Source organism: Mauremys mutica, unplaced genomic scaffold (assembly GCF_020497125.1).
Source record: "Mauremys mutica isolate MM-2020 ecotype Southern unplaced genomic scaffold, ASM2049712v1 Super-Scaffold_100373, whole genome shotgun sequence".
NCBI classification, from domain to species: domain Eukaryota; kingdom Metazoa; phylum Chordata; order Testudines; family Geoemydidae; genus Mauremys; species Mauremys mutica.
This window is the reverse complement of record NW_025423324.1, coordinates 44,603-70,674: the sequence shown is the minus strand read 5'-3', so window position 1 is coordinate 70,674 and position 26,072 is coordinate 44,603. Positions and strand designations below refer to the sequence as shown.

The 26,072-nt window shown below is 51.9% G+C and overlaps 2 protein-coding genes across 5 annotated transcripts in view; both read left to right on the top strand.

The window, feature by feature from the left end:
* Positions 1–19: 19 nt before the first annotated feature.
* LOC123361128 (zinc finger protein 501-like) lies at positions 20–4,385 on the top strand. 4 transcript variants are annotated; one of them, XM_045001312.1, is made up of 4 exons: positions 29–74; positions 523–600; positions 693–806; positions 1,122–4,385. In XM_045001312.1, the coding sequence occupies exons 1-4, from the start codon at positions 41–43 to the stop codon at positions 2,231–2,233; spliced, it is 1,338 nt and encodes a 445-aa protein (XP_044857247.1). In that variant the 5' UTR covers positions 29–40; the 3' UTR covers positions 2,234–4,385. The 4 variants fall into 4 exon arrangements, with proteins under 4 accessions (XP_044857248.1, XP_044857247.1, XP_044857246.1 ...); XM_045001313.1 differs by lacking the exon at positions 523–600 and having other exon boundaries at positions 20–74; XM_045001311.1 differs by lacking the exon at positions 29–74 and having other exon boundaries at positions 277–600; positions 1,125–4,385.
* Positions 4,386–14,282: 9,897 nt separating this feature from the next.
* Positions 14,283–26,072, top strand: part of LOC123361126 (zinc finger protein 75A-like) — a 32,933-nt gene continuing 21,143 nt past the window's right edge. Inside the window, exons 1-3 of the mRNA XM_045001309.1 lie at positions 14,283–14,336; positions 21,055–21,168; positions 21,497–22,065. Coding sequence (XP_044857244.1) covers positions 14,303–14,336; positions 21,055–21,168; positions 21,497–22,065 — 717 coding nt within the window. The 5' untranslated portion in view covers positions 14,283–14,302. The remainder of the gene's footprint in view (positions 14,337–21,054; positions 21,169–21,496; positions 22,066–26,072) is intronic.

Here is a 26,072-nt window from a genome sequence, read left to right as displayed (position 1 = left end):
TCTGCTGGACCCCGCTCAGAGAGCCCTCTACAGGGACGTCATGCAGGAGAACTACGAGACGGTGACCTCGCTGGGTAAGGGATTCCCGGCCCCTCGGATACTAGAAGCCGTGGGGTCTGCGTGTCTGTCAGGTTCTTCCCTGGTCAGTTAGATCAGAGGTGAGTGGGTTCCATAATGCACAGCTGCCGTGTGAGAGAGACTTGCATCTCCGTGCCCCCTCCAGTGGGACATGGGTGTCAATACCCAGTGAAAAAGCTAAACCATCCCCACTGCTCCAGCTTTCAAAGGGGCATAAATCCAGCATTGTCCTATCTGTGTTGTTTCTCGGCTGCAGACACAATCCCTGTTCACCTCCCTCGTTGGGACTAGCTCCAGCCATGGGGAGGGCTCTGGGCTCTGCAGGTTTAGAAAGAGGTAGGGGTTTAAGTCCAGAGCCGTGTGTGAGTCAGCAAGGCCCTCAGAGCGCACAGATCCTGGGAACGCCTAGTGAGGGTGTAGTAATAATTCAGCTCACCTCCCCAGACATCTTCTTCTGTGCAAGGGGGCTCAGTGACCATGTTCCCGTCCTCTTGGATTCCACGTTTCTGCAGCAGAGCACAGGGACAGGTTCCGCTCACAGAATGTCCTTTGTGACAAATACTCCACCAATGCTCCATGCATCTAGATCTGGTCTGATTTCACCCTCTGCACAGGATTTCCCATTGCCAAACCTGAGCTGATTGCCCGCCTGGAGCAAGGGGAAGAGCCTTGGGTGCCGGATCTCCAGGCCTGCAAGGAAAGACAGCTTCTGAGATGCACCCGCACAGGTGAGGACTGACACAGAAACCATCTGGGAAATGAAGTAAGAAGTTTAGAATCCCTAAATATGGTGTGAATAAGCACCCTCAGTTCTTCCTCATCTCACCCAGAGCAGGGCTGTGCTCAACAGATATCACTCACGCCATTCCACCCTGCCTCTTAGGTGCAGGAGTTTCTTTCCCGTCTCTCCTTCTCTGTGAGTGTTTGGGTGGGATGTGGAGGCAGAATTAAATTGCTGAGTCTTTGTGTTGGGTTTTCCCTCGGTGCTATTCCTCTTTTTCCCCAACACAATGACTCCTGTCTGGATTGTCTCTCTCTCCTAGCAGGTGCTGAACGAGGGAGTGAGAACGAGGAGGGGAATCAACATCAGGAAGTTCCTGGAGAAGTGCAACCACAGGCGACCTTTGTGGGAAGAGGTGAAGGGAATTTTTCCCAGTGCTGGGAAGAGGGAGAAGCCTGGGGAAATTGGCACATGTCAGAGAGTCTTCTGGGAAACCACCCAAGGAAGAAAGTGGGTGAATCTATTAATGGTGGGGGAGGAGACGAAGATCCCAGAATGCAGCAAACAAATTCCAAGGAAGAGACACCCTGTCACCGCCTGCAGTGTGGGAAAGGATTCATTGTGAGATCACAGCTTGTGACAGATCAGACAATCCATACCGGAAAGAAACCCCTTCAATGCTTGGACCGTGGGGAAACCTTCAATAAGCTCTCAGATCTTAATAACCATGGGAGAAGCCACACTGGAGAGAAGCCCATTCAGTGCCTTGAGTGTGGGAAATGTTTCAGGTCAAAATCAGCACTAAATTCACATGAGAAAAGCCACACAGAAGAGAGACCTCATAAGTGCTTGGACTGTGGGAAAAGTTTCAAGCGGAAGTCAGACCTTGTTAAACATCAGGCAGTCCACACAGGAGAGAGACCCCACAAGTGCTTGGACTGTGGGAAAAGTTTCAAGCGGAGAGCATCCCTTCTTATTCATCAGGCCATCCACACAGGAGAGAGATCCCATAAGTGCTTGGACTGTGGAAAAAGTTTCACTTGGAGATCATCCCTTGTTAATCATCAGGCAGTCCACTCAGGAGAGAGACCCCATAAGTGCTTGGACTGTGGGAAACGTTTCACACGGAGAACAGGCCTTGTTAAACATCAGGCAGTCCACTCAGGAGAGAGACCTCATAAGTGCTTGGACTGTGGGAAAAGTTTCACATGGAAGTCAAACCTTGTTATTCATCAAGGAATCCACACAGGAGAGAGACCCTATATGTGCTTGGACTGTGGGAAAAGTTTCATACAGAGGTCAATCCTTGGTAAACATCAGGCAATCCATAAAGGAGAGAGACCTCATAAGTGCTTGGAGTGTGGGAAAAGTTTCATACGGAGGTCAGACCTCATTAAACATGGAAGAATCCACACAAGATGTAAAATTCTATGACCCATGGCAAGAAAATGTTAAGCAACTTGCATGTAATTGACTCAGATTCAACCTTTAGAGAAAGCAGCGAAGAATCCTGTGGCACCTTATAGACTAACAGACATTTGTTAGTTTATAAGGTGCCACAGGATTTTTTTGCTGCTTTTACAGATCCAGCCTAACACGGCTACCCCTATGAACCTTTAGAGAGAGATTTTAAAAGTGTGTCCACCTTAGATAAGCTAGAGATTGAAATGTAAACATGTATTGTTGAAGACTTGGAAGAAGAGGGGTAACTGTAGTGGTCTATGTTTAGCTATATCTTGTTAGAGGTTAACAATTTATCCCAAGGGTTCCTGTGTTCTGTTCACTCAGAGATCAATAATTCAGTGATTATACCTGTCGCCCCTGCCACCTGTCCAATTCTAGCTCAGTCTCATTGAATTTGCTGGGGGTAGGGGCTGAAAGATGGAGGGAATGTTTATAGCTGAAATCACCAAAATGTGTTTTGGAAGGTTAATGTCAATGGGATCTGTTCCGCTCTCCTGCTCGGACATTTTCCAGAAAGGAGCAGGTGTTACCATCTTGGCTACCAATCCCCACGGTGACTCTCTACACTAGCAATTCTCAAACTGTGGGGCAGAGCCTCCCAATGGAGGCTCAGGAATGTGTCAAGGGAGGTGTGACCTCTGTGGGTTGTTGTTTTTTTTAAAAGAGCACTGGCTGTCGGCCCTGGGTGGTTGGGGCTCATGAAGAAGGAACAGGCCTATCTGGGAGGTGGGGATAAATGCTCAGGCTCTCAAGCCCAGGTGGAGCAGCAGCACAGAAGTAAGGGTGGCAGTGGGGTGATAAGTCTTTTCACGTGGCCACCCTAACTTCTGTGCTGCTATTGGAGTCTTTCAGAGCTGGGTACATCGCCAGCAACTACTCTGCCATTAGAGCTGGGTGGCCATATATGTGCTTGTGAGGGTGGGGGCGTAAATGATCACAGACACATGGAAGGGGGTGTGTGATGAAACACATGTGAGAGCCACTGGTCTACACTATTATGGCCACCACGTTTAGAAAATGATAAACGTACAAAGTATGTCTTGTGAGAGGTCATAGAAAAAGTCGTCATGTGCTGAATATTATTGTCTGGTTAAAATGTCTCTCAAGATTCCTGCGCTCCCCTGCTCCGTCCGGGAGCATTGCAGAGCTGAATCCGAGGCCCCCCCCCCCCCCCCCCGCCCTGGCAGGGAGCGCCATGGAACTGAAGCTGGCATTTCCCCACATCCCCGAAGCCGGGAGCAGTGGGGAGGCTGAAAATGGAATCCCCAACGCCCCCTGAAGCTGTGAGTTGTACTGGGAGCCTCCCTGCAACTACACAGCCCCTAGCTTCCTCATGCCTGCACCCTGAGCTTCCCCCCTGCCCGCATACAGTCCTTAGCTACCCCCCTGCCCGCACCCGAAGCAGTTTTCAAACTTTTTGAACTGAGTCTTCCCCTTTGAGTTATATTTTTGGTTGCATCCCCCCACTACCCAGACAGGTGGGGGGCTTCCTGAGTGAGTCAGGGGGTGAGTCAACGCCCTCTCTGGACCCTGTTGTGTGGAACTGGCTTGAGCCCAGCCAGCCCTTGTCCCCCCAAATAGAAGTAAAACTATGCCTACGCCCAAGGGTGTCCCCCTCTCCCAGAGCCTCACACTCCGCTGCCCTCTCCCCCCCCCTCGCTTGGGCCCTAGCATTTTTATAGGATGCAGAAGGGGGCCTCAGCAAGAGAAAGGTTGAGAACCCCTGCCCTGAAGGACGGCTGGACGCTCACTTACGCCATAGACTGACTGTCGCCTGCTCCTCAGCTGCGGCGTGAGCCTCAAAGAGGAGAGTGGTATAAAAACATAAGCAAGAATTGTCTCCATTTTCACATCTTCCCCCATCTTTAAAGATGGCAACAAGGTGGCTTTAAAAGCAACACGGGCTTTGTACTGGGGAGGGTGGATCAAGGCTGGCAGATAATCCAGCCTGGGTACTAAGAACTGTGAACTTCCTGCAACATCCGGTGGGGTGGGAAATCCTGTTTGCTTCGCATCTTCCTTAGCTTGGTAAAATTTAAGATTTAAAATGCATGTTTTAATTTTATTTTTGTAACTAGTTCTAACTGTTTACATCTTTCTCACTTGAAAACCCCCCAACTCCCCCTTGCTCCAGTTAGTAAAGTGGTTTGAGTGTTTTGTCTGGACCTGTGTGTTTTCATTGGAGTGTTTGGGGGATTTGACTGGAGAGAACAAGGCTGTGGCCTAATCCAGCCCCTCTGTGGGGGTGACCCACTAAGGACTGAGTTTGTCCAGCCCAGTGACCAGACTGAGCTGTCCAAGATGCACATTCCCGGGGCACAAGGCTGGGAGTCGAAAACTGGCTGATGTTGCTGTGTCGTTTGGTAAGTTCCTGAGTGTCTGGCTAGTCGCACTCAGTACAATGCAGCCAGGAGTGACTTTGCAGGCTGGTGGCTGTGTGTGAGCAGAGCGTGGAGGGGTTTGTTGTTCACACAGGGAAGCAGTGTAAAACATGCCCTGGGATGGAGAATTAAGCAGGACAACAGTCCAGATTGTACCCTGGGGTATGTCTCACACCCACTGTCTCCTGGGACCCACATGGCACCGTTGGGCTTTCATCATCCTGATCCTGAAAGAGAAGCTGAGCAGGGCAAAGCAGAAAAGAGGAACCAGCCGACATCCTCAACTGCTTCTGCTTCGGCTAAACCAGGGGTCTCAAACTCAAATGACCCCGAGGGCCGCATGAGGACGAGTGCATTGGCCCGAGGGCCGCATCACTGACACGCCCCCTTGCTGCCCCTGGCCCCACCCCCAATCCACCCCTTCCATGAGGCTCCGCCCCTGCCCTGTCTCTTCTCCACCTCCTCCCCTAAGTGCGCGGCTCCCCGCTCCTCCCCCCTCCCTCCTGGAAAGTGCTAAGCACCACCAACAGCTGTTTGGCGGCTTGGCGGCGGGAAGCGCCAGGAGCCCTCTGATTCCCAGCCGCTGCGGGCAGCTCGGAGCCTTCTGATTCCCAGCCGCGGCTGGGAGTTAAAGGGCTCTGGGCTCCCCGCCGCGGGGGGCAGCTCGGAGCCTTCTGATTCCCAGCCGCGGCTGGGAGTTAAAAGGCTCTGGGCTCCCCGCCACCGCGGGCAGCTCGGAGCCTGCCGCGGCTGGGAGTTAAAAGGCTCTGGGCTCCCCGCCGCCGCCGCGGGCAGCTCGGAGCCTTCTGATTCCCAGCCGCGGCTGGGAGTTAAAAGGCTCTGGGCTCCCCGCCGCGGCGGGCAGCTCGGAGCCTGCCGGGGCTGGGAGTTAAAGGGCTCTGGGCTCCCCGCCGCGGCGGGCAGCTCGGAGCCTTCCGATTCCCAGCCGCGGCTGGGAGTTAAAAGGCTCTGGGCTCCCCGCCGCGGCGGGCAGCTCGGAGCCTTCCGATTCCCAGCCGCGGCTGGGAGTTAAAAGGCTCTGGGCTCCCCGCCGCCGCGGGCAGCTCGGAGCCTTCCGATTCCCAGCCGCGGCTGGGAGTTAAGAGGGTCTGGGCGCCCCGCCGCGGCGGGCAGCTCGGAGCCTTCCGATTCCCAGCCGCGGCTGGGAGTTAAAAGGCTCTGGGCTCCCCGCCGCGGCGGGCAGCTCGGAGCCTTCTGATTCCCAGCCGCGGCTGGGAGTTAAAAGGCTCTGGGCTCCCCGCCGCGGCGGGCAGCTCGGAGCCTTCCGATTCCCAGCCGCGGCTGGGAGTTAAAAGGCTCTGGGCTCCCCGCCGCGGCGGGCAGCTCGGAGCCTTCCGATTCCCAGCCGCGGCTGGGAGTTAAAAGGCTCTGGGCTCCCCGCCGCGGCGGGCAGCTCGGAGCCTTCCGATTCCCAGCCGCGGCTGGGAGTTAAAAGGCTCTGGGCTCCCCGCCGCGGCGGGCAGCTCGGAGCCTTCCGATTCCCAGCCGCGGCTGGGAGTTAAAAGGCTCTGGGCTCCCCACTCTAGAGCCGGCCCTGGTGGGGGAGCTCCGCGGGCCGCAGGGAAGAGCTCCGCGGGCCGCATGCGGCCCGCGGGCCGCGTGTTTGAGACCCCTGGGCTAAACCCTGAACTCCCCCTGGGATGTGAGACTTGAAATTCTGCTGCCAGCCTTCCCCTCATGCATCTGTTTCCTTCCCACTGGTCTAAACTACTGTGCCACCCTCCCTCCCCCTTCTACTCTCTCCCCTACAAATCTGGCCCAGCCAGCTGAGACAACCAGACTTTTGCTCCAGTGTCGGTAGCCTGTGACCAGGGCCAGTGCAAGGAAGTTTCGTGCCCTAGGCTAAACTTCCACCTTGTGCCGCCCCTTCCCAGCCCCGAGGCAGCTCCCTGCTCTGAGGCACCCCCCCTGTGGCAGCTTCCCCACTTTACCTGAGGGCCCCCCCCCCACGGCTGTTCCCCCCTCCCCTGGGAGCCATGCGGCAACTCCCCACTGCAGCTCACCTCTGCTCTGCCTCCTCCCCAGTACTCTGCCCTCGCTCTAATTCTTCTCCTCTCACAGGCTTGCGGCACCAAACAGCTGATTGGCGCTGCAAGCCTGGGAGGCGGGAGCAGTGAGGGTGCAGTGAGGGGGCATAGCAGAGTGGAGCTGGGGTGGGGAGCTGCCGCATGGCTCCCTGGGCCGGGGGGGAGGGGGGGGAGAGATAGGGGGGTGCCTCAGGGTGTGGGGGGGAACTGCCACAGGGCTCCCCACCCCAGCTCACCTGTGCTACGCCCCCTCCCCGAGCACGTTGACCCCCTGGCAATGACAATAATTGCATGGAGCAGTCGCTGCGCTGGGAGAGGGAGTCTGAGCCGCACGTGCCAGCGAGCTGCCGGCAACCCAGCCCAGGAATACTGTAAAAAAAAAAAATTGAGGGCACTGCTTTTTGGCACCCCCAAATCTTGGTGCCCTAGGCAACCGCCTAGTTTGCCTTAATGGTAGCACCGGCCCTGCCTGTGACCAGAGAGCCAGGTTAGAGCAAGGCCTTACCCAGCCCAATGCGGAGAGAAATTTGCCACAGACGGGCTGATCAGCCAGCGGCCCGAGCCCGGGTTTGTCGTGCAGGGAGGCTGCAAGCGAGACTGAAAGCTGATAGGAGACGTTTCTATGCAGGATGCCCCCTTAGTGCTGGGAGAAGCTGCCTGAGCCCAGGAGAGAGGAGGGGGGGGGGAGGGGGCTGCAGCGCGCTTGGTTGCTCGCTAGGATCCAGGAGCAGCCGGGAGGCGGCTCCGGGCAGCGAGCGCTGGGCTCCGGCCCGGCCGCAGGAAGTGACTCGCAGCCGCTGCGGTGACTCTGGCTCCCAGGCTCCTGGCGAGATCCCCGAGCCCCGGGGGGCGGCTGGTGCTGGGAGCCCGGAGCCCTGGCTGCAGCCGGGAGAGGGGAATCTCCAGCAGGGCCCTTCCCGCTGCTCCCCCCCCAGGAGCCTCTCCCAGGGCAGAGCCCCCGGCCCGGCCCGGCCCGGCCCCGGCCCCGGCCCCTGCCCCGGGGGCCCCGCTCGGAGGGAAGGTGAGAGAGACCCGCCCCCCCCCCCTCCCCGGCTGCAGGGGGAGGTTTGGCCCCAGGCTGCTCCCCGCGGAGCTGGCTGCGATTCCCGCCCGGGGCCCGGGAAAGCTGCTGCCAGCCCCGGTGGGTGCGGGGCGGGGGGAGCAGGAGGCGGCATAAGAGGGGCGGGGATGGAGGGGGGACAGGGATGTGTGGGGAACAGGAAGTGGGTGATGGGCTTGTAGGAGACAGGCTGGGGGGCGGGCGATGCAGGGGGATCAGGCTTCAGGGGGGAATCATGGGGCTGATGGGAAGGAGGCTGCAATGGAGGGAAAGGGGGTGTGTGCGGAGGGGAGGCCATGGGGAGACTGAGGGAGCAAGAGGAGACCGACTGGGGAAGGGAGAACCGGGGGCAGGGAGCATTGGGGTGGGGGGCTGGGGACTATCCTCACAAGTCTCAGAAACAACAGGGCAAATATCCAGATGTCCCCCCCCACACACACCTTCCCCGGGCTCTGCTCACACCAGCCCCTGAGCCGCAGCCTGCAGGTGGTGGGGAGACCTGGGGGAAGGGCTGGGGCCAGGCAGGACAGTGACTCTGCACAAAGGGCCCCTTTCAGGGACCAGCTGGTGAGTTTGTACTGGACAGGAAGCAGGGCTGCCCTGGGGGGGAGGGGGCAAATGGGGCAATTTTCCCTGAGCCCATTAGGGACCCCCACAAGAATGTTCCGGCCCTGCCTCCGCTTTCCCCCATCCCCCGGCGCCTCAGTGCACCACGTCCAGGAGCGGCCCTGGACAGAGCTAAAGCGGCCTGGCTCCAGCAGGGCCTGAGCTCCTCCTGGCAGAGCCGCGTGGTAAGGGGGCGGGACTGCGAGCTCCGGTCTCGCCGGAGCCAGGCCGCGGCGGTGCTGTCCAGGGGCCAGGGCAGCTCCTGGACGCGGCGCTCTGAGCTCCAAGAGAGAGGAGAGGTGGGGGTAACCCAGGGGCGGCCTGAGCTCCTCCCCGCTGCGAGCTCTGGGCCGAGTGGTGGGAGCTCAGGCCTCACTGGAGTCAGGTCACTGCAGCGCTGTCCAGCAGGGCCGCTCCTGGACCAGGGCCGGCTCCAGACCCCAGCGCGCCAAGCAGGCGCGTGGGGCGGCATTTTACCGGCAGGGCGGCATTTGGCTCCGGCGGACCTCCTGCAGTCATGGCTGCGGGAGGTCCACCGGAGCCGCGGGAGGTCCACCGGAGCCCCGGGATGAGCGGACCTGCCGCAGGCATGACTGCGGAGGTCCCCTCTTCCCGCGGCTCCGCTCGATCTCCCGCAGGCATGACTGCGGCAGGTGCGCTGGTCCAGCTGCTCGGACGGAGCTCCCGCAGGCATGCATGCGGATGCTCCACCGGAGCCGCGGGACCACTGGATGGTCCGCAGGCACTTCTGCCCCGGCCGTGGGACCGGGGAAGCGCGACGCGAGCGGCGCGGCGCACCGCCCTGCTTGGGGCGGCGGATTTTCTAGAGCCGCCCCTGTCCTGGACGCAGTGCGCTGAGGCTCCAGGAGAGGGGGGAGGCGGGGGTAAGCAGCATGATAAGGGGCAGGGAGTCCCAGGGACAGTCAGGGGACAGGGAGGGGGCAGAGGTTTGGGGGGGGCGGTCAGGGGACGGGGAACGGGGGGTTGGATTGTGGGCATTCCGGGGGTCTGTCAGGACTCGGCGAGCAGGGGGGTGGATAGGGGTTGGGGCAGTCAGGGAACAGGGGAAGTTGGTGGAGGGTGGGGTCCCGGGGTGCTGGTTGGGTAGGGGGGACTCAGGGGGGCGGTGAGGGGACAAGGAGCAGGATGAGTCGGGGATTCTGAGGGGGGTGGCGGGAGGGGCAAGAAGTGGGTGGGGGTCGGGTAGGGGGCAGGGGCAGGGGCAGGCTGTTTGGGAGGCACAGCCTTCCCTACCCTAAAGCTCATTCAGCAGTTTGAAGCTTGCAGACAGCTATTTAACACAAAGAGTCAAGCTGTTATCTTTTCCATGGCCGATGGACCACATGAGAAGAGCAATATCCTACACCACCTACCTCCTTCCCAACCCTACCAAGGGAGACCCCCATCCCCTGCATTCCCCGAGGCTCCAGAGGGGTTAATTCAGTGGTTCTCAGACTTTTGTACTGGTGACCCCTTTCACATAGCAAACCTCTGAGTGTGACCCCCCCCTTATAAATATATTTAAAAAGTGTTTTAAATTTAACACTATTATAAATACTGGAGGCAAAGCGGGGTTTGAGGTGGAGGCTGACAGCTCGCGACCCCCAGTAATAACCTCGTGACCCCCAGAGTTTAGTTTAACTTTAGCACTCTGTGTCCATTCACATGCATGTGCTATTTTGAGCATTTCAGTTTTCACAACATAGGCTCATCCCAGATTCTGGAACAAGCTCAAATACTCAGTTCGTGAAATATGTACATAGTCTATACTCAAGACAAACCCACAGTAACCGTCTCCAGTTTGTGAGGGACCCCATGGAGCCAGTCTCTAGGAAACAGATAAATGCATGGAGGTTAAGTCCATTAATGGCTATTAGCCAGGATGGGTAAGGAATGGTGTCCCTAGCCTCTGTTTGTCAGAGGGTGGAGATGGATGGCAGAAGAGAGATCACTTGATCATTACCTGTTAGGTTCACTCCCTCTGGGGCACCTGGCATTGGCCACTGTCGGTAGACAGGATACTTGGCTGGATGGACCTTTGGTCTGACCCAGTATGGCCATTCTTATGTTCTAAGCTAAGTGAATCCAAAGTTATGGAGACAGACATGAAGTCAAGGAAGCCAGCAGAGTATCAGAAACCTGGAAGAATCTCTGACTGGATGGGCTCAGGCGTTTGGTCAGAAGCTGAGGTGGCTCAAAAGTTTTGGATTTTTTTTAAGCAGAATTTTTTTTATTGTTTCTTTAAACAAACACAGCAAGCAGCAAATATTTGGCCACACACTTCTGAAACCCCAAACCGTGTTCAGGTTTTGGAAGACTAATTTCAGCTTTTCAATTAAAAAAAACACAACAATTTTTGAAGGAAAGCAGACATTGTTCATGATTTTTTTCTGCTTTTTAAAAACCCCTAGTTTTCGATCCAAAAAAAGTTTTGACAGAAAATATTTGTCCAACCCTTTTAATGAGCTTTAGTGCCTTTTAGCACTAGCTGATGCAGAGAACCAGTGGTACCTTGTAAAGGTGACTTGAAAAGAAATTTTCTCAAAACTGGGTTTGTGCTGAGATGCGGAAAGTTTTTAAATGTTTATTTTTCCCAGGGGCATGGGGGAAGGGGGCGAGTGGAGCAATTTGCCTCAGGCCCCATGGGGGCCCCTACGAGAATACAGTATTCTATAGTATTGCAACTTTTTTTTATGGAAGGGTCCCCTGAAATTGCTTTGCCCGAGGCCCCCTTAATCCTCTGGGCGGCCCTGACGGGAAGGGGGTTCCTTATGTGTCTGCGAGTCCCAGAGCTGCTGCCCTCACAGACTCAGTCAGGATCAACCCCCTCTTAGCAGTCGCAGTGGGTGATCTAGCTAGTAAGTGCAAAGGCCCAGGACAATGGGACTCTCACCAGTTCTCCCAGGGCGAGGGAAGAAGATTAAAAAGGGGGAGAGGGGAGACTGAATGGGGCAGCAGGAGCAGGAAGTGGAGAGGGAGGTTCAGTCTTCACGGCTGAGGATGTTAGGGAGATTCCCAAACCTGAGCTGGCTTTTGTAGGTGACAAATCTGAGGAACTGTCACAGATTGAAGTCTCACTAGAGGAGGTTTTGGAATTAATTGATAAACTCAACATTAACAAGTCACCAGGACCAGATGGCATTCACCCAAGAGTTCTGAAAGAACTCAAATGTGAAGTTGCGGAACTATTAACTAAGGTTTGTAACCTGTCCTTTAAATCGGCTTCGGTACCCAATGACTGGAAGTTAGCTAATGTAACGCCAATATTTAAAAAGGGCTCTAGGGGTGATCCCGGCAATTACAGACCAGTAAGTCTAACGTCAGTACCGGGCAAATTAGTTGAAACAATAGTAAAGAATAAAAATGTCAGACACATAGAAAAACATAAACTCTTGAGCAATAGTCAACATGGTTTCTGTAAAGGGAAATCGTGTCTTACTAATCTATTAGAGTTCTTTGAAGGGGTCAACAAACATGTGGACAAGGGGGATCCGGTGGACATAGTGTACTTAGATTTCCAGAAAGCCTTTGACAAGGTCCCTCACCAAAGGCTCTTACGTAAATTAAGCTGTCATGGGATAAAAGGAAAGGTCCTTTCATGGATTGAGAACTGGTTAAAGGACAGGGAACAAAGGGTAGGAATTAATGGTAAATTCTCAGATTGGAGAGGGGTAACTAGTGGTGTTCCCCAAGGGTCAGTCCTAGGACCAATCCTATTCAATTTATTCATAAATGATCTGGAGAAAGGGGTAAACAGTGAGGTGGCAAAGTTTGCAGATGATACTAAACTACTCAAGATAGTTAAGACCAAAGCAGATTGTGAAGAACTTCAAAAAGATCTCACAAAACTAAGTGATTGGGCAACAAAATGGCAAATGAAATTTAATGTGGATAAATGCAAAGTAATGCACATTGGAAGAAATAACCCCAACTATACATACAGCATGATGGGGGCTAATTTAGCTACAATGAGTCAGGAAAAAGATCTTGGAGTTATCGTGGATAGTTCTCTGAAGATGTCCACGCAGTGTGCAGAGGCGGTCAAAAAAGCAAACAGGATGTTAGGAATCATTAAAAAGGGGATAGAGAATAAGACTGAGAATATATTATTGCCCTTATATAAATCCATGGTACGCCCACATCTCGAATACTGTGTACAGATGTGGTCTCCTCACCTCAAAAAAGATATTCTAGCACTAGAAAAGGTTCAGAAAAGAGCAACTAAAATGATTAGGGGTTTAGAGAGGGTCCCATATGAGGAAAGATTAAAGAGGCTAGGACTCTTCAGTTTGGAAAAGAGAAGACTAAGGGGGGACATGATAGAGGTATATAAAATCATGAGTGATGTTGAGAAAGTGAATAAGGAGAAGTTATTTACTTATTCCCATAATACAAGAACTAGGGGTCACCAAATGAAATTAATAGGCAGCAGGTTTAAAACAAATAAAAGGAAGTTTTTCTTCACGCAGCGCACAGTCAACTTGTGGAACTCCTTACCTGAGGAGGTTGTGAAGGCTAGGACTATAACAGTGTTTAAAAGGGGACTGGATAAATTCATGGTGGCTAAGTCCATAAATGGCTATTAGCCAGGATGGGTAAGAATGGTGTCCCTAGCCTCTGTTTGTCAGAGGATGGAGATGGATGGCAGGAGAGAGATCACTTGATCATTGCCTGTTAGGTTCACTCCCTCAGGGGCACCTGGCACTGTCGGTAGACAGATACTGGGCTAGATGGACCTTTGGTCTGACCCGGTACAGCCATTCTTATGTTCTTATGTTATGTTCTTATGAGGTTCCCAGCTGTGCCCGGATCCATTCCCTGCACCCCTTGGGCAGACTGACTCTCCTGGGAACAAGGGGCGGAGCTGAGACAGGAGAAGCCGGTTGCTGACTTTGCTGAAGCACCTCACTACTTTGGGGGGAGGGGAGGGCCGAGAGGGAGTTAGAGGGGCTGACACTACAGTGCCAGAGGGAATCCTGCAAAATGGCTCCTTCGATTCTACTCTTTTTCCCGCATTTGGCTCAGAGATGCTGTTACTGGGAGGGTTTAATGGTGCCCCGGGGGGTTCAGTTCTGCCAGGAGAGGCCTGGCCTGGGTGCTAATAAACTAAGTGGGTTTCTTGCCAGCGTGGCAGAGTCCAACGTGTCTGTCTGCAGGGAGAGAGCCTGGGCGGAATTGGGGTGTGACATGGACTGAAGTCCCTTCTGTAACCTCCCCCATCGCCCCGACAGGCTGAGGAATCACGTCCAGATTTAACTCCAGATCGTCCTGTCGTGCAGGAGGCGGGGCAGGGAAATGGCTGTGATGGAGCCAGCTCAGGTAGGGGATCTTCAGGGAGGGGCTGGGCACGGGGAGGGAGAGACTGGGAGGAGACAGGGTGTGATAAACATGCTGCGCAGGCCTATTGGCGGTGGGGAGAGGGGAAGACTTCCCTCATTTCTCAAATATGAAACAAACCCCCTGGGCAGGGCTGGGAAAACTGACCAGACTCCCAGTGCTGGAGCCTGACCCCACTGGCCCGAGGCTGCTGTGAAATATGAGGGGAAGCTGTTGGGATTCCTGTCCCTGTCCTCAGCTCAGAGCTCGGCTTCCTGTGCCAGCCTGTGGCTGGGAGGCGTGTGGGAAATGAGAAGATGCTTCCCTTCTCCATCTGCTGTGGGGGGACAAGGAGCTTTCACCTTCTTCCACCCCATGAAGCCTCCTGGCTGCTCTGAGCAGAGTGCGGGTGGGATTCTGCATCTCTGGCCTTCCCAAAGCTTCCGAGATTTTCTTTTTCTTTCTTCCTTTCCTGTGACTAGTGGGATTGTGGCTGGGGCAGCAGGTGCTGAGTGGGGGACTCTTGCTGTTTCAGATGCCGGTGACCTTCGAGGAGGTGGCTGTTTATTTCACCCAGGGGCAGGGGGCTCTGCTGGACCCCGCTCAGAGAGCCCTCTACAGGGACGTCATGCAGGAGAACTACGAGACGGTGACCTCACTGGGTAAGCGATTCCCGTCCCCTCAGTTAGTCGAAGCCGTGCAGCACTTTAACAGGACAGTGTGGTCGCGCGCCCACACTGGGACAGAGCTGCTAAACCACCTTCATGAGCAAGTTTCAGCGCAGTATCTTGCTACTGTAGACAAGGCCTAAGTACTGTATCTCATAAGTGTGCATCTGTACACACTGTGTGCCTAGTGCTGTTGTGTTGTTAATTTCAGGCAGACCAAATACATTCATATTTAGAAATGTTTTCAAGGCTTGGGCTTGCTTTAATTAGAGCTCCACACTTCTTATTCCTTGTTTCAGTAATGTGCCAAAAATGTTGTCACATGTGTCTGTGTAGCCCTCAAAATCTTACCCAAGGCTGACATTTTTCCTTGTAACGTCTCAGTATCAGATGAGTTTAAAATTCCAGTTCCAACACCAATTTCCGCCTACAATGTATTCTCTTATACCTCTTTTATTGTGTATAGTCCCGTCTCCCCATGGTTGTCGCCAGGCTTGTAATAGAGGTAAGGCCTTTGGCCTACGCTGCAGATGTTGTGCACTCATGTTAATTTGGGTTCTTTTCATCCCGATTGTTTGGTCCACAATAGTTGGGGCTTTAATTATTTCTCCCCTTCTATGTTGGTGTTCATCTGCCATTATTCTTGGTGTAATCTTATATCCCTGAAAATATCCTCCCTCTTTCATTTTCCTAAAGCAACTCAGTCTTATCATTATGGAAGAATCCACCATCATATCATATTCCCATAATTTGAGAGCCATTGACTCATTCCATCCCACATGAATATTAGCCCATTCTTGTTCATGAGTCACGTCTAAGGTGACTACATCAAATCCCAAACTCCAAAAGGTACGATTCAGAGTGCTCACATTCAGACTATTTTAATCATAAAATAAAAAAAAGATACTTTGAGAGATACCTATCTCATAGAACTGGGAGGTCTGAAAGGTCATTGAGTCCAGCCCCCTGCCTTCACTAGCAGGACCAAATACTGATTTTGCCCCAGATCCCTAGGTGTCCCCCTCAAAGATTGAACTCACAACCCTGGGTTTAGCAGGCCAATGCTCAAACCACTGAGCTATCCCTCCCCCCCCTGCCCCATAAGTAAGTCTAAACATTAGTTGACCTTCCTCTCTTTGTATGAACAAATATCTCCATTGCTCTTCCAAATTGGTTGTAGGTATTTCCATCTCACATTTTTTCCATCTTTCCACCATATTTTAAATTTTACCTCAAAAGGTTGCTCTTCACATATGGTTTTGTTTGGTCCTGTTTTTCCCATTCTGGCCCACGAGTAGTCAGATGTGTTATCTCCTTTGCTCAATACCTCCATCCTAGAGGTGCTCCCATATGTATATCCACCTACCCCTAAATTCCCCCAAATATTCAAAAAATATATTTGTGAGAAAGAAACATAGGGGGAGATACCATGTGAAGAACTGATTGCCGTAAGTGTAAGTGGGTGAGAGCATGCAGGGAGATACCGCACGGTGTTATTGTAACAACTTAGAACACTCTTTGAGACAGAGATGGGCAAACTACGGCCCGCGGGACCGTCCTGCCCGGCCCCTGAGCTCCTGGCCCAAGAGGCTAGCCCCCAGCCCCTCCCCTTCTGTTCCCCCTCCCCCGCAGCCTCAGCTTGCTCGCTCTGCCGCCAGCGCAATGATCTGGGTGGTGGCGCTGTGAGCTCCTGAGGCAGCCCAGCTGCACAGCCCAGCCTGACCCGGTGTTCTGTGCTGTGCAGTGGCGGCGGCATGGCCTGGCTCCAGCCGGGTGGCGCGGCTGAAGTGCTGCCAGCCACCGGTGCTCCAGGCAGTGTGGTAAGGGGGCAGGGAGAAGGGGAGGGTTGGATAGAGGGCAGGGGGGTTCGGTGTAGTGGTCGGGGTGGGGGTATGGATAAGGGGCGGGGTAGTTGGGGGAGGAACAAGGGGTTGAATAGGGGCAGGGGTCCTGGGGGGGGCAGTCAGGAAGGAGGAGGGGTTGGATGGGGCAGCAGGGGGCAGTCAGGGGTAGGGGTTCCGGGGGCATTCAGGACAGGGAGAAGGGGTGGGAGAAATACAATCAGAAGAGATATGAATAATTCCGGCAAGTGCATCAGATTTACAGTTGAGGGCGAAGTCATTAGGCCCAGTGAATATGAAAGATCTGGCTGCGTGGCTGGTACAATGGGCAGAGTTAGGGGGAACAGAGAATTTAAGTAGGAGAGAATGTTATAAATTGATCAGGGCAGCTGCCACTTGACCGATTAGACAAGCAGTAGATTGAGTGAAAAATGCTTTGGAGAGGCAGCCAGAAGCACGCAGGCTGGTGCCGCGATTTATTATGCTGTCAGGGAAAGAGAGAGATCAAAGACCCTTAAAGGAGTTATCCAGTGCAGATTACATGAAGCCTGGGGATTCACCCGGGGATTACCTGTTGAGGAGAATAACATTGGGGTTATTGGCTGGGGAAATGGGTGGGTGAGATTCTGTGGCCTGCATTGTGCAGGAAGTCAGACTAGATGATCATAATGGTCCCTTCTGACCTTAAAGTCTATGAGTCTATAACCGGTGACTAACTCCATGGCAGAGATTGCCAGACATATCACATCTGATTCTTTGATGGCCGTTGATTTGAATAGAGAGAATTTTGGAATCGTGTGTTTGAAGGATTGGACAGGAATTTAGCAGCAATGTCTACTAATTTGGTAAACCAAGCAGCCCAGGATGAGGGGTTAACTGTTATGGATTCACTGGATAATATGCCAATATGATGAAAGGGGGAAGCCAGGTAGAAGGATTGAAACCCAGAGTCGTTTTTGTTGAATCAATAACATTCAGACGAGAGTGTTGTAGATCAGGATACCATGAGAGAGGAAGAGGCCATGGTAGAGGAGAAGATGCGCCACCTCAAGGAGGTAGAAGGTGGAATAATCAAAATGAGCCCCAGAATGGAGGAGATGTGATTCGAAATATTGCTTGGAGGCAGGGCCAGCTCCAGACCCCAGCGCGCCAAGCGCGCGCGTGGGGCGGCATTTTGCTGGCAGGGCGGCAGGCGGGTCCAGCGGACCTTCCGCAGTCATGCCTGCGGGAGGTCCAACGGAGCCATGGGACAGCGGACCTGCCGCAGGCATGACTGCGGACGTTCGCTGGTCCCGCGGCTCGGGTGGACCTCCCACAGGCATGCCTGCGGATGCTCCACCGGAGCCATGGGACCAGCGAACCCTCCGCAGCTGCAGGAGGTCCACTGGAACCGTGGGACCAGCGGACCCTCCGCAGTCATGCCTGCAGGAGGTCTACCCGAGCCGCGGGACCAGCACCTCCCGCAGGCATGACTGCTTGGGGCGGCCAAATTCCTAGAGCCGCCCCTGCTTGGAGGTATTTGAAATTGAGGATAAGCGGAATGGGAGATGTACTGATGAATTGATTAAAGCAATGCAAAGGATGGAAGAAGAAATGTCTCAGGAGCAGAAGGGAGTTGCAGCTGTGTAAGCTGAGGATTCATAGGAACCTGTTTTATAGAGAAGCCCCAATGACAAGTTGCTCCCAGTGGAAATGGGTCCCCAGGAGTGAGAGATGGTAAGAAGATGAAGATGGGACTCGAATGGGAGACCTAGAACAACTGTCATTGTGGGAGACAATGGACCCAAAGGTGCCCTATTGGATAGTGGGGCTGGTGGAAATATTGTAAATAGACATTGTGATTTGACTCGTTATGTGTCTGAGATCATTACAGCAGCTTCCTTTGTGGGGAAAGGACTGGCAGGAAAGATGGATCATTCAGTAGAAATAGCTGTTATACCCAGAGAGCGAATAGGGGGCTTTTGTTGTAAAGAACAAATGCTTCAGATAAATCAGGCGACTTAGCCAATAATATTAGGAACTCCTTTTTTGGCGAGGAATTGGTTGATTTTAGATTTAACGCATGGAGTTCTGTGACGTTTGCCCGACTGGATGGAAGACGCCCTGACAGCAGAGCACACGCCAAGAATATGTGCTGCAGAAGCAATGGAGGAGATTCCACGAAATGTCTGGGTAAAAGAGTTTCCCAATGTATGGACCAAGAATAAAGCAGAATATGGTAGAATCAAAGCATGTGTTAAAATCGCAGGGGATGACGTGCTACCACAGAGACAATGTAAATACCCCGTGTAGGCAGAGGCTGGAATTGAGAAAATAGTTGAATCACTGGAACAACAGGGAGTGATTGGAACGGGGAATTCCACACACAGTTGCCCAATTTGGCTGGTAGTAAAAAGCTTCAGGAGATTAGAGATTGACAGTGGATTTTAGACAAATGAATAAAGCTACCCCTGCCATGGCACCAATAGTAGCAGATTTGCCTCAAGTCATGACAAGTGTATAGGGGACCTCTAAATGGTTCTCTGTCATAGATTTAGCAAATTGGTTTTTTGCCATCCCGATTCTTGGGCCCGCTTTGTGTTTACCTTCACGGGACAATGGTACTTCTTCAAAAGAAGTCCCCAGGGCCTGCGCTGTGCTCCAGCTATTGCACACCAAAGGGGGATCGGGAGAATGTCACCTCATATGTAGATGACATATTAGTTTGTGGGGGGAGAGACTGAGGAGGTGCTGACTGAATGGACTAAAAGGGTGTTGAGACTTATTCAGGGAACGGGTTTTAAGGCTAATGGAGAGAAAGCCCAATTAGTGCAACAGAGGGTGAATTATTCGGGGGTGACCCAAGGGGAGCAAGGAATTCAGGTAGATCAACAAAAGGTGACATCATTGCTGAAATTACCCAGGCCAGTGGATTCTCGTGCATTGAGAATAATGTTAGGGGGGTTTAACTATTTAAGGAAGCGTATTTGGAATTTCGCCTTTATAACTAGACCCTTGTGGCATTGATTGAAAAGGAAGTAGAATGGGAGTGGGGGCTTGAACAAGAAAAAGCTTTTTGTGACTTAAAACAGGCGTTGGTACAAGCCCCGACATTGAAATTCCCTGAGATGAACAAGCCGTAGGTGGCCAGCAACCCAACAGGGATTAGCATCAGTCTTGACGCAGGAAACTGATAAGGGAAAGTTAATACCGGTGGCGCAGCCGTCTAGAAGATTAACCCCAATGGAGCAGCGGTTTGGAATTTGTGAAAGAATGTTTAGCTGCTGTGTGGGCCATTGAAGCTTTTGCTTTGACTAGTGGCACAGCCCCTGTTGTAATACAGATAACTCACTCTCCCCGACATACATCTGATCTGGAAAACTGCAGGAGAAAGGAGTTTCCAATACCCGAATGGCCCAAAGGGCTTTGACGTTAACTAGCAGAGATGTTACCTGTGAGAATAACAAACAAGCAGTGTTGTTCCCATATCTCCTCCTGACGGAAGGAGAAGAGCATGAATGCCCACTGCCAGCAACTAAACCAACGTTACTTGAAGAAGCTCCCCCAGTAGATGAAGGGTTACGCTTTGGAGAAAAAAAGGTTTGGTTCACAGATGGTTGTTTGTACCATGAAAGGTGTAAGCAGTATATGGGTGATGCTGCTGTGCAAGCTAATGGGGAGACTCTCTGGATCCATGGGCATGACTTCAGCTCAGTTAGCAGAGATCAGAGCTCTTAGGCCATGTCTACACTGGCGTGTTACAGCGCAGTACCTTGCTCGCTGGGGTGTGAAAAATCCCACTTCCCCAAGTGCAGCAAGTTTGCGCCCTGTAACGCGCCAGTGTGGACAGGTTCCTGGCGCTCGGTGCTATTCCCCTCGTCGAGGTGGATTGCATAGAGTGCTGGGAGAGCTCTCTCCCGAGCGCTCGTGGGTGGCCACACTATCAGATCAAAGCGCTGCCGTGGGAGCACTTTGCGGTTTTTAGTGTAGACGTAGCCTTAGTGATCTGCTTCAACAGACAAAATAATGTTGCACTTTGGCTTTATGTCTGTCTGGATTCAGACTTTGTGGTACAGGGACTGTTACCCTGAATTTGGATTTGGAAAAAGAACCATTGGGAAACGGCTGAGGGGGAAAATTTGGTCCAAAAGGAAAATTGGAAATGTATCTAGGATTGGTTGAAAGAACACCTGGGAAAATTAAAAGTAAGACATACTAAAAGTCATCCAAAGGGAGAAAGGGATGAAGAATATTGGAATGATAACGTGGATGTTTTAGCTAAATTAGCAAAACAGGAACCTTTGGGGGTTATGGTAATTACTAGAATTCACAGCATAAAACAGGAGGCTGAACCTAAAGATGGGGAACCTGGAGTATGAAAGGGGGTTCTGCAGTGAATAAGGAAACAGGAGAGGTAAAGTGGGTACCTGATAAACTTCAAAGAGAAGAGATCATTAACCTGTGTCAGTCTATGGCCCACTGCGGAATAGAAAATTTGGTTAAAAATTGCATAAGATGGGCAGCAGTTGAAAATAGACCACCAAATTTGAGATCCTTGTGGCATCAAAGAATTGTAGGGCCGTGGAGTAGAATACAGGTTGATTATATTAAGACCCAAAGGGGGAATCAGTATTTATTAGTGATAGTAAAAAGAATGGGTACTTGTGGCACCTTAGTCCTATAACATATTACATGGATATATGGGTTTTATATGTACATATCCCAACATTGCCTGCGTCTCCCAAGGGGGGTCAGTGACCCTGCTCCCATCCTCTGGAATTGAATTATCCCTCAGCACAGGGACAGGTTCCGCTCATGGAATGCCCTTTGTGACAAGTAGTCTCTCAATACTTCCTGCACCCTGATCTGGTCTGATTTCACCCCGTGTATAGGATTTCCAATTCCCAAACCTGAGCTGATCGCCCAGCTGGAACGAGGGGAAGAGCCATGGGTGCCCGATCTCCAGGCCGGTGAGGAAAGAGAGGTTCTGAGATGCACCTGCACAGGTGAGGACTGACACAGAAACCATCTGGGGAATGAAGGCAAAGTTGAGAATCCCAAAAATATGGTGTAAATAAGAGCCCACAGTTCTTCCTCATGTCAACAAGGGGAGGGCTGCAGTCAGCAGGTATCGCTCACTGTTTTTCACCCCTCCTGTTAGCTGCAGGAGTTTCCTTCACAGCTTTCTTCCCTGTGAGTGTTTGGGTGGGATCTGGAAGCAGAATCCAATTGCTGATTCTTTGCAACTTTCCTGTGTTGGGTTTTCCCTCTGTGCTATTCCTCTTTCTCCCCAGCACAATGACTCCTGTCTGGATTGTCTCTCTCTCCCAGCAGGTGCTGAGAGAGTCGGTGAGAACGTGGAGGGGAATCATCATGAGGAAGTTCCCGGGGAAGTGGAACTGCAGGGGACCTTTGTGGGAAGAGCTGAAGGGAATTTTTCCCAGTGCTGGGAACAGGGAGAAGCTTGTGGAAATTGGCACACGTCAGAGAGGCTGATGGGAAACCACCCAGGGAAGGAAGTGAATGAATCTATTAACTGTGGGGCAGGAGACAAGGATCCCACAGCCCTGCGGACAAATCCCAAGGAAGAGAAACCCTACCACTACCTGCAGTGTGAGAAAGGATTCATTGTCAGACCACAGCTTGTTACACATCAGACAATCCATGCTGGAGAGAAACCCCTTCAATGCTTGGTCCCTGGGAAAATCTTCAATATCTGCTCAGATTTTAATAACCATGGGAAAAGCCACATAGAAGAGAAATCCTATCAATGCCTCGAGGGCAGGAACTGTTTGAATTCAGCACTAATTACACATCAGGTAAACCACACAGGAGGGAGAGCCCACAAGTGCTTAGACTGTGGGGAAAGTTACACACAGCAATCAGACCTTGTTAAACATCAGGCAATCCACATAGGAGACAGACCCCACAAGTGTTTGGATTGTGGGAAAAGTTTCAAAAACACATCAGACCTTGTTAAACATCAGTCATTACACACAGGAGAGAGACCTCATAAATGCTTAGACTGTGGGAAAAGTTACATATGGAGGTCGGAGCTTGTTAGACATCAGGCAATCCACACAGGAAAGAGACCTCATAAGTGCTTAGACTGTGGAAAGAGTTTCACACAGCGATCATATCTTGTAACACATCAGAGGATCCACACAGGAGAGAGACCCCATAAGTGCTTGGATTGTGGGAAAAGTTTCATATGGAGGTCAGAACTCGCTAAACATCAGAGAATCCACACAGGAGAGAAACCCCATAGGTGCTTAGACTGTGGGAAATGTTACACACGGCGGTCAAGCCTTGTTTCACATCAGGCAATCCACACTGGAGAAAGACCGCATAAGTGCTTAGACTGTGGAAAAAGCTTCATACGGAGGTCAGCCCTTGTTAGACATCAGGCAATCCACACAGGAGAGAAATCCCATGAAGGTGTGGACTATGGGAAAGGTTTCATACAGAGGTCAAACCTTGTTAAACATCAGGCAATCCACATAGGAGAAAGACCCCACAAGTGCTTGGACTGTGGGAAAAGTTTCAGAGACACATCAGCCCTTGTTAAACATCAGTCATTACACACAGGAGAGAGACCTCATAAATGCTTAGACTGTGGAAAAAGTTACATACGGAGGTCAGAGCTTGTTAGACATCAGAGAATCCACACAGGAGAGAGACCCTATAAGTGCTTGCACTGTGGAAAGGGTTTCACACAGCGATCATATCTTGTAACACACCAGAGGATCCACACAGGAGAGAGACCCTATAAGTGCTTGGACTGTGGGAAAAGTTTCATATGGAAGTCAGACCTTGTTAAACATCAGGCAGTCCACACAGGAGAGAGACCCCATATGTGCTTAGACTGTGGGAAAAGTTACACACGGCGGTCAGACCTTGTTAGGCATCAGGCATTCCACACAGGAGAGAGACCCCATAAGTGCTTAGACTGTGGAAAAAGCTTCATACGGAGGTCAATCCTTGTTAAACATCAGGCAAACCACACAGGAGAGAAATCCCATAAGTGCTTAGACTGCGGGAAAAGTTTCATATCGAGGTCAGACCACCTTAAACATCAGAGAATGCACACAGGAGAGAGACCTCACAAGTGTGTGGACTGTGGAAAAAGTTTCATACGGAGGTCAGCCCTTGTTAAACATCAGAAAATCCACACAAGAGAGAGACCCTATAAGTCTTTGGACTGTGGGGAAAGTTTCGGAATCCCATCATCCCTTGTTTTACATCACAGATTCCACACAGGAAAGAGATCCCACAAGTGTTTAGTCTGTGGAAAAGGTTTCATATGTAGGTCACACCTTGTTAGACATCAGAGAATCCATACAGGAGAGAGACTGTGGGGAAATTTCGCGCAGAGATCACACCTCATTAAACATGAGAGAATCCACACAGGATCTTAACTTCTCTGACACAGAGACAGAAAGTGTTAAGGAAATTGCATGTAATTGACCTAGATTCAACCTTTGGAGACATGTTAGAAAAATGTGTCCTCCTGAGATAAACTAGAGCTTCGAGAGGTAACGGTGTATTGTTAAAGACATGGGAGAAGATGGTAACTGTAGTAGTCTCTGTTTAGTTGTATTTTGTTAGAGGTTAACAATGGAAATAAACGGTTCCTGTCTAGGGCTCTATTCTGTGAATTCAGAGATCAAAAGGGAATATTAACATTTAGATAAAACTTGGTTGTAAGAATGTCATTGTTTGTCTCCTGAAAGTTTGTGGTAAACCGTCTATGAACTGCTTTATGAAGAACCACCTCATGTTAATCCATGTAATTAATTACCAGTGATGTTTAGGAAATAGAAGGTTACTTTAAAAGCCTGTTGTTCAGCCAATGACTGTGTGCTGTCGAGACGCTGCAAAAATGATCCTTTCTTCTCTGATCTGCCGAAGCGTTATTCAGGGTGGGAGTGGGGGAGCGTGAGTCGGAAGACAGAGATCTCCAGTCCCATCTGGGACGCCCTGACATTGAAATTGGACATTGGACTAGAACTTGATGAAATGATTCTGTAAAGGACTCTTTGCAATTCTAAAGCATCATCTCTACAGTGAAACTGACCTAAGGACTCGATGCATCGCTGTATGGATAATGATCGTTTAAGCAGCACACTCTCTTGTTTCTTCTTTTAATAAATCTTAGTTGAGTTAATAAGAATTGGCTGTAAGCGTGTATTTGGGTCAGAACTGAAGTATTCCTTAACTTGATGGATAATGTGTAGGATCTTTTGGGATTGGTGGAACTTTGTAATGTGATGAATAAGATTTTGATTTATCCCCATCGTGTTGAAGTGGGCAGTCTGGGAGGGAGCCCAAGGCTGGGTTGCTGTGAGGGAGCTGTGCTTTGGCTCTGTGTAGTAGGTAAGGTATTGCAGGAGCTGCTTTGTTGCTGGCTTGGTGAATCTAAGCATTGGAATAGCCCCTAGTTTTGAGGATTGTCGGTCCCATTCTTTGCAGTATGCCCTAATTGAGCAATCTCAGTGTGGCTCCTGGGACCCTGCTCACAACTTCATAAATGCCTTAGAATCATAGAATCTCAGGGTTGGAAGGGACCTCAGGAGGTCATCTAGTCCAACCCCCTGCTCAAAGGATTGTGTGTGGGGAAAGTTTCATTCAGCTGTCGTGTCTCCCTAGTCCCAGCTGAAGGTGGGGGGAGGGTGGACATGCTCTGCATTTCCCCAGCCCAAGGTGTTGGGGGAAAAAATCCCCTGTGGCTCTGCAGCCACTTCGGCTGGTGGGGAAACACCCCTGCAGCTCGCAAGCTGCCACCAGTGTAGGCTGGCGGGGAGTCCACCAATGGTCCCCAGTCCTCGCTGGCCCACTGCTCCCCACTCTTCCTGGGCACTGGGGAATGCCCCGTGGTTCCCCACTACCCGCGGGCCTTGTGGGATCCCTCAGTTCCCCAGTCACCATTCGTGCTTGGCACCTCTGGAGTTCCCAAGGGCCCGTTGATGTGGGGGGAATCCCGAGCAGCTCCTCAGGGGCCGGGGGCATTGGGGAATTTCCCCGGGAGCAGGGAGGAAATGGCTCCCCAGTCCCCATGGGGGGGGCGGGAAATCCCCTGTTGCTCCCTGTAGCAGGGTGGACCCCTGCTCTGGCCCTGATGGGGTTAAAAACAGCCCTGGGAAGGGGCCAAGGCTGGAGAAAATAGCCTTTAGGCTGGGCTGATTGGGGAAGTGGCTGCAGCTGGGCGATATCCCCATGGAGAGGAAGTTCTGTCACCAGCCGGGCAGAGAAACAGCTAGGAGGCCCCTATTGGGTTCTCCTGGCTGGGGGGTCCAGCAGGACGGGAAGATTGCATTTCATGGGGCAGGGCTAATTCGATCTAGCCAAAAAAGGCACTACAAGAACCAACAGCTGCCAGCTGAAGCCAGAGAAATTCAAAGGAGACTTAGGCACACATTTTTGACAGTGAGGGAGACTGCCACTGGAACAAATTACCCAGGGGAGAGGTGGAGTCTCTGTTTCCTGGTGTCCTACCATCATAACTGGTTGGGAAGGTGCCTTTTAGTGACTTACAAGCAATTGGGTTTCATATGGCGCAAAGTGTGTGAAATTTCATAGTCTGTGAAATAGAGGCCAGATTAGGAGATCGAATTGTGTCATAACCTCTATGAAAAACTTAGTGTGGGGTGCGGAACAGACTCTGCTGTATTACTGGGTGGCCTGCTTGCTCCCAAGAATCAATATTGAGCAAGTGGGGTGATCCGGGGTGCAGCTCAAACATCCAGCTGGGCTGGCCAGGGGCAGACATCAGGCCTGCCAGGGAAAGGTGGGTGCGGCAGTGACTTCACAAAGGCCTTTGGCAGGAACTCAGCCTATTGGGCAAAGATGATGAGGCGTCTGTGACCTCACAGAGCTCCCTTGCCAACAGCCAGGCAGGACAGGGATGCGG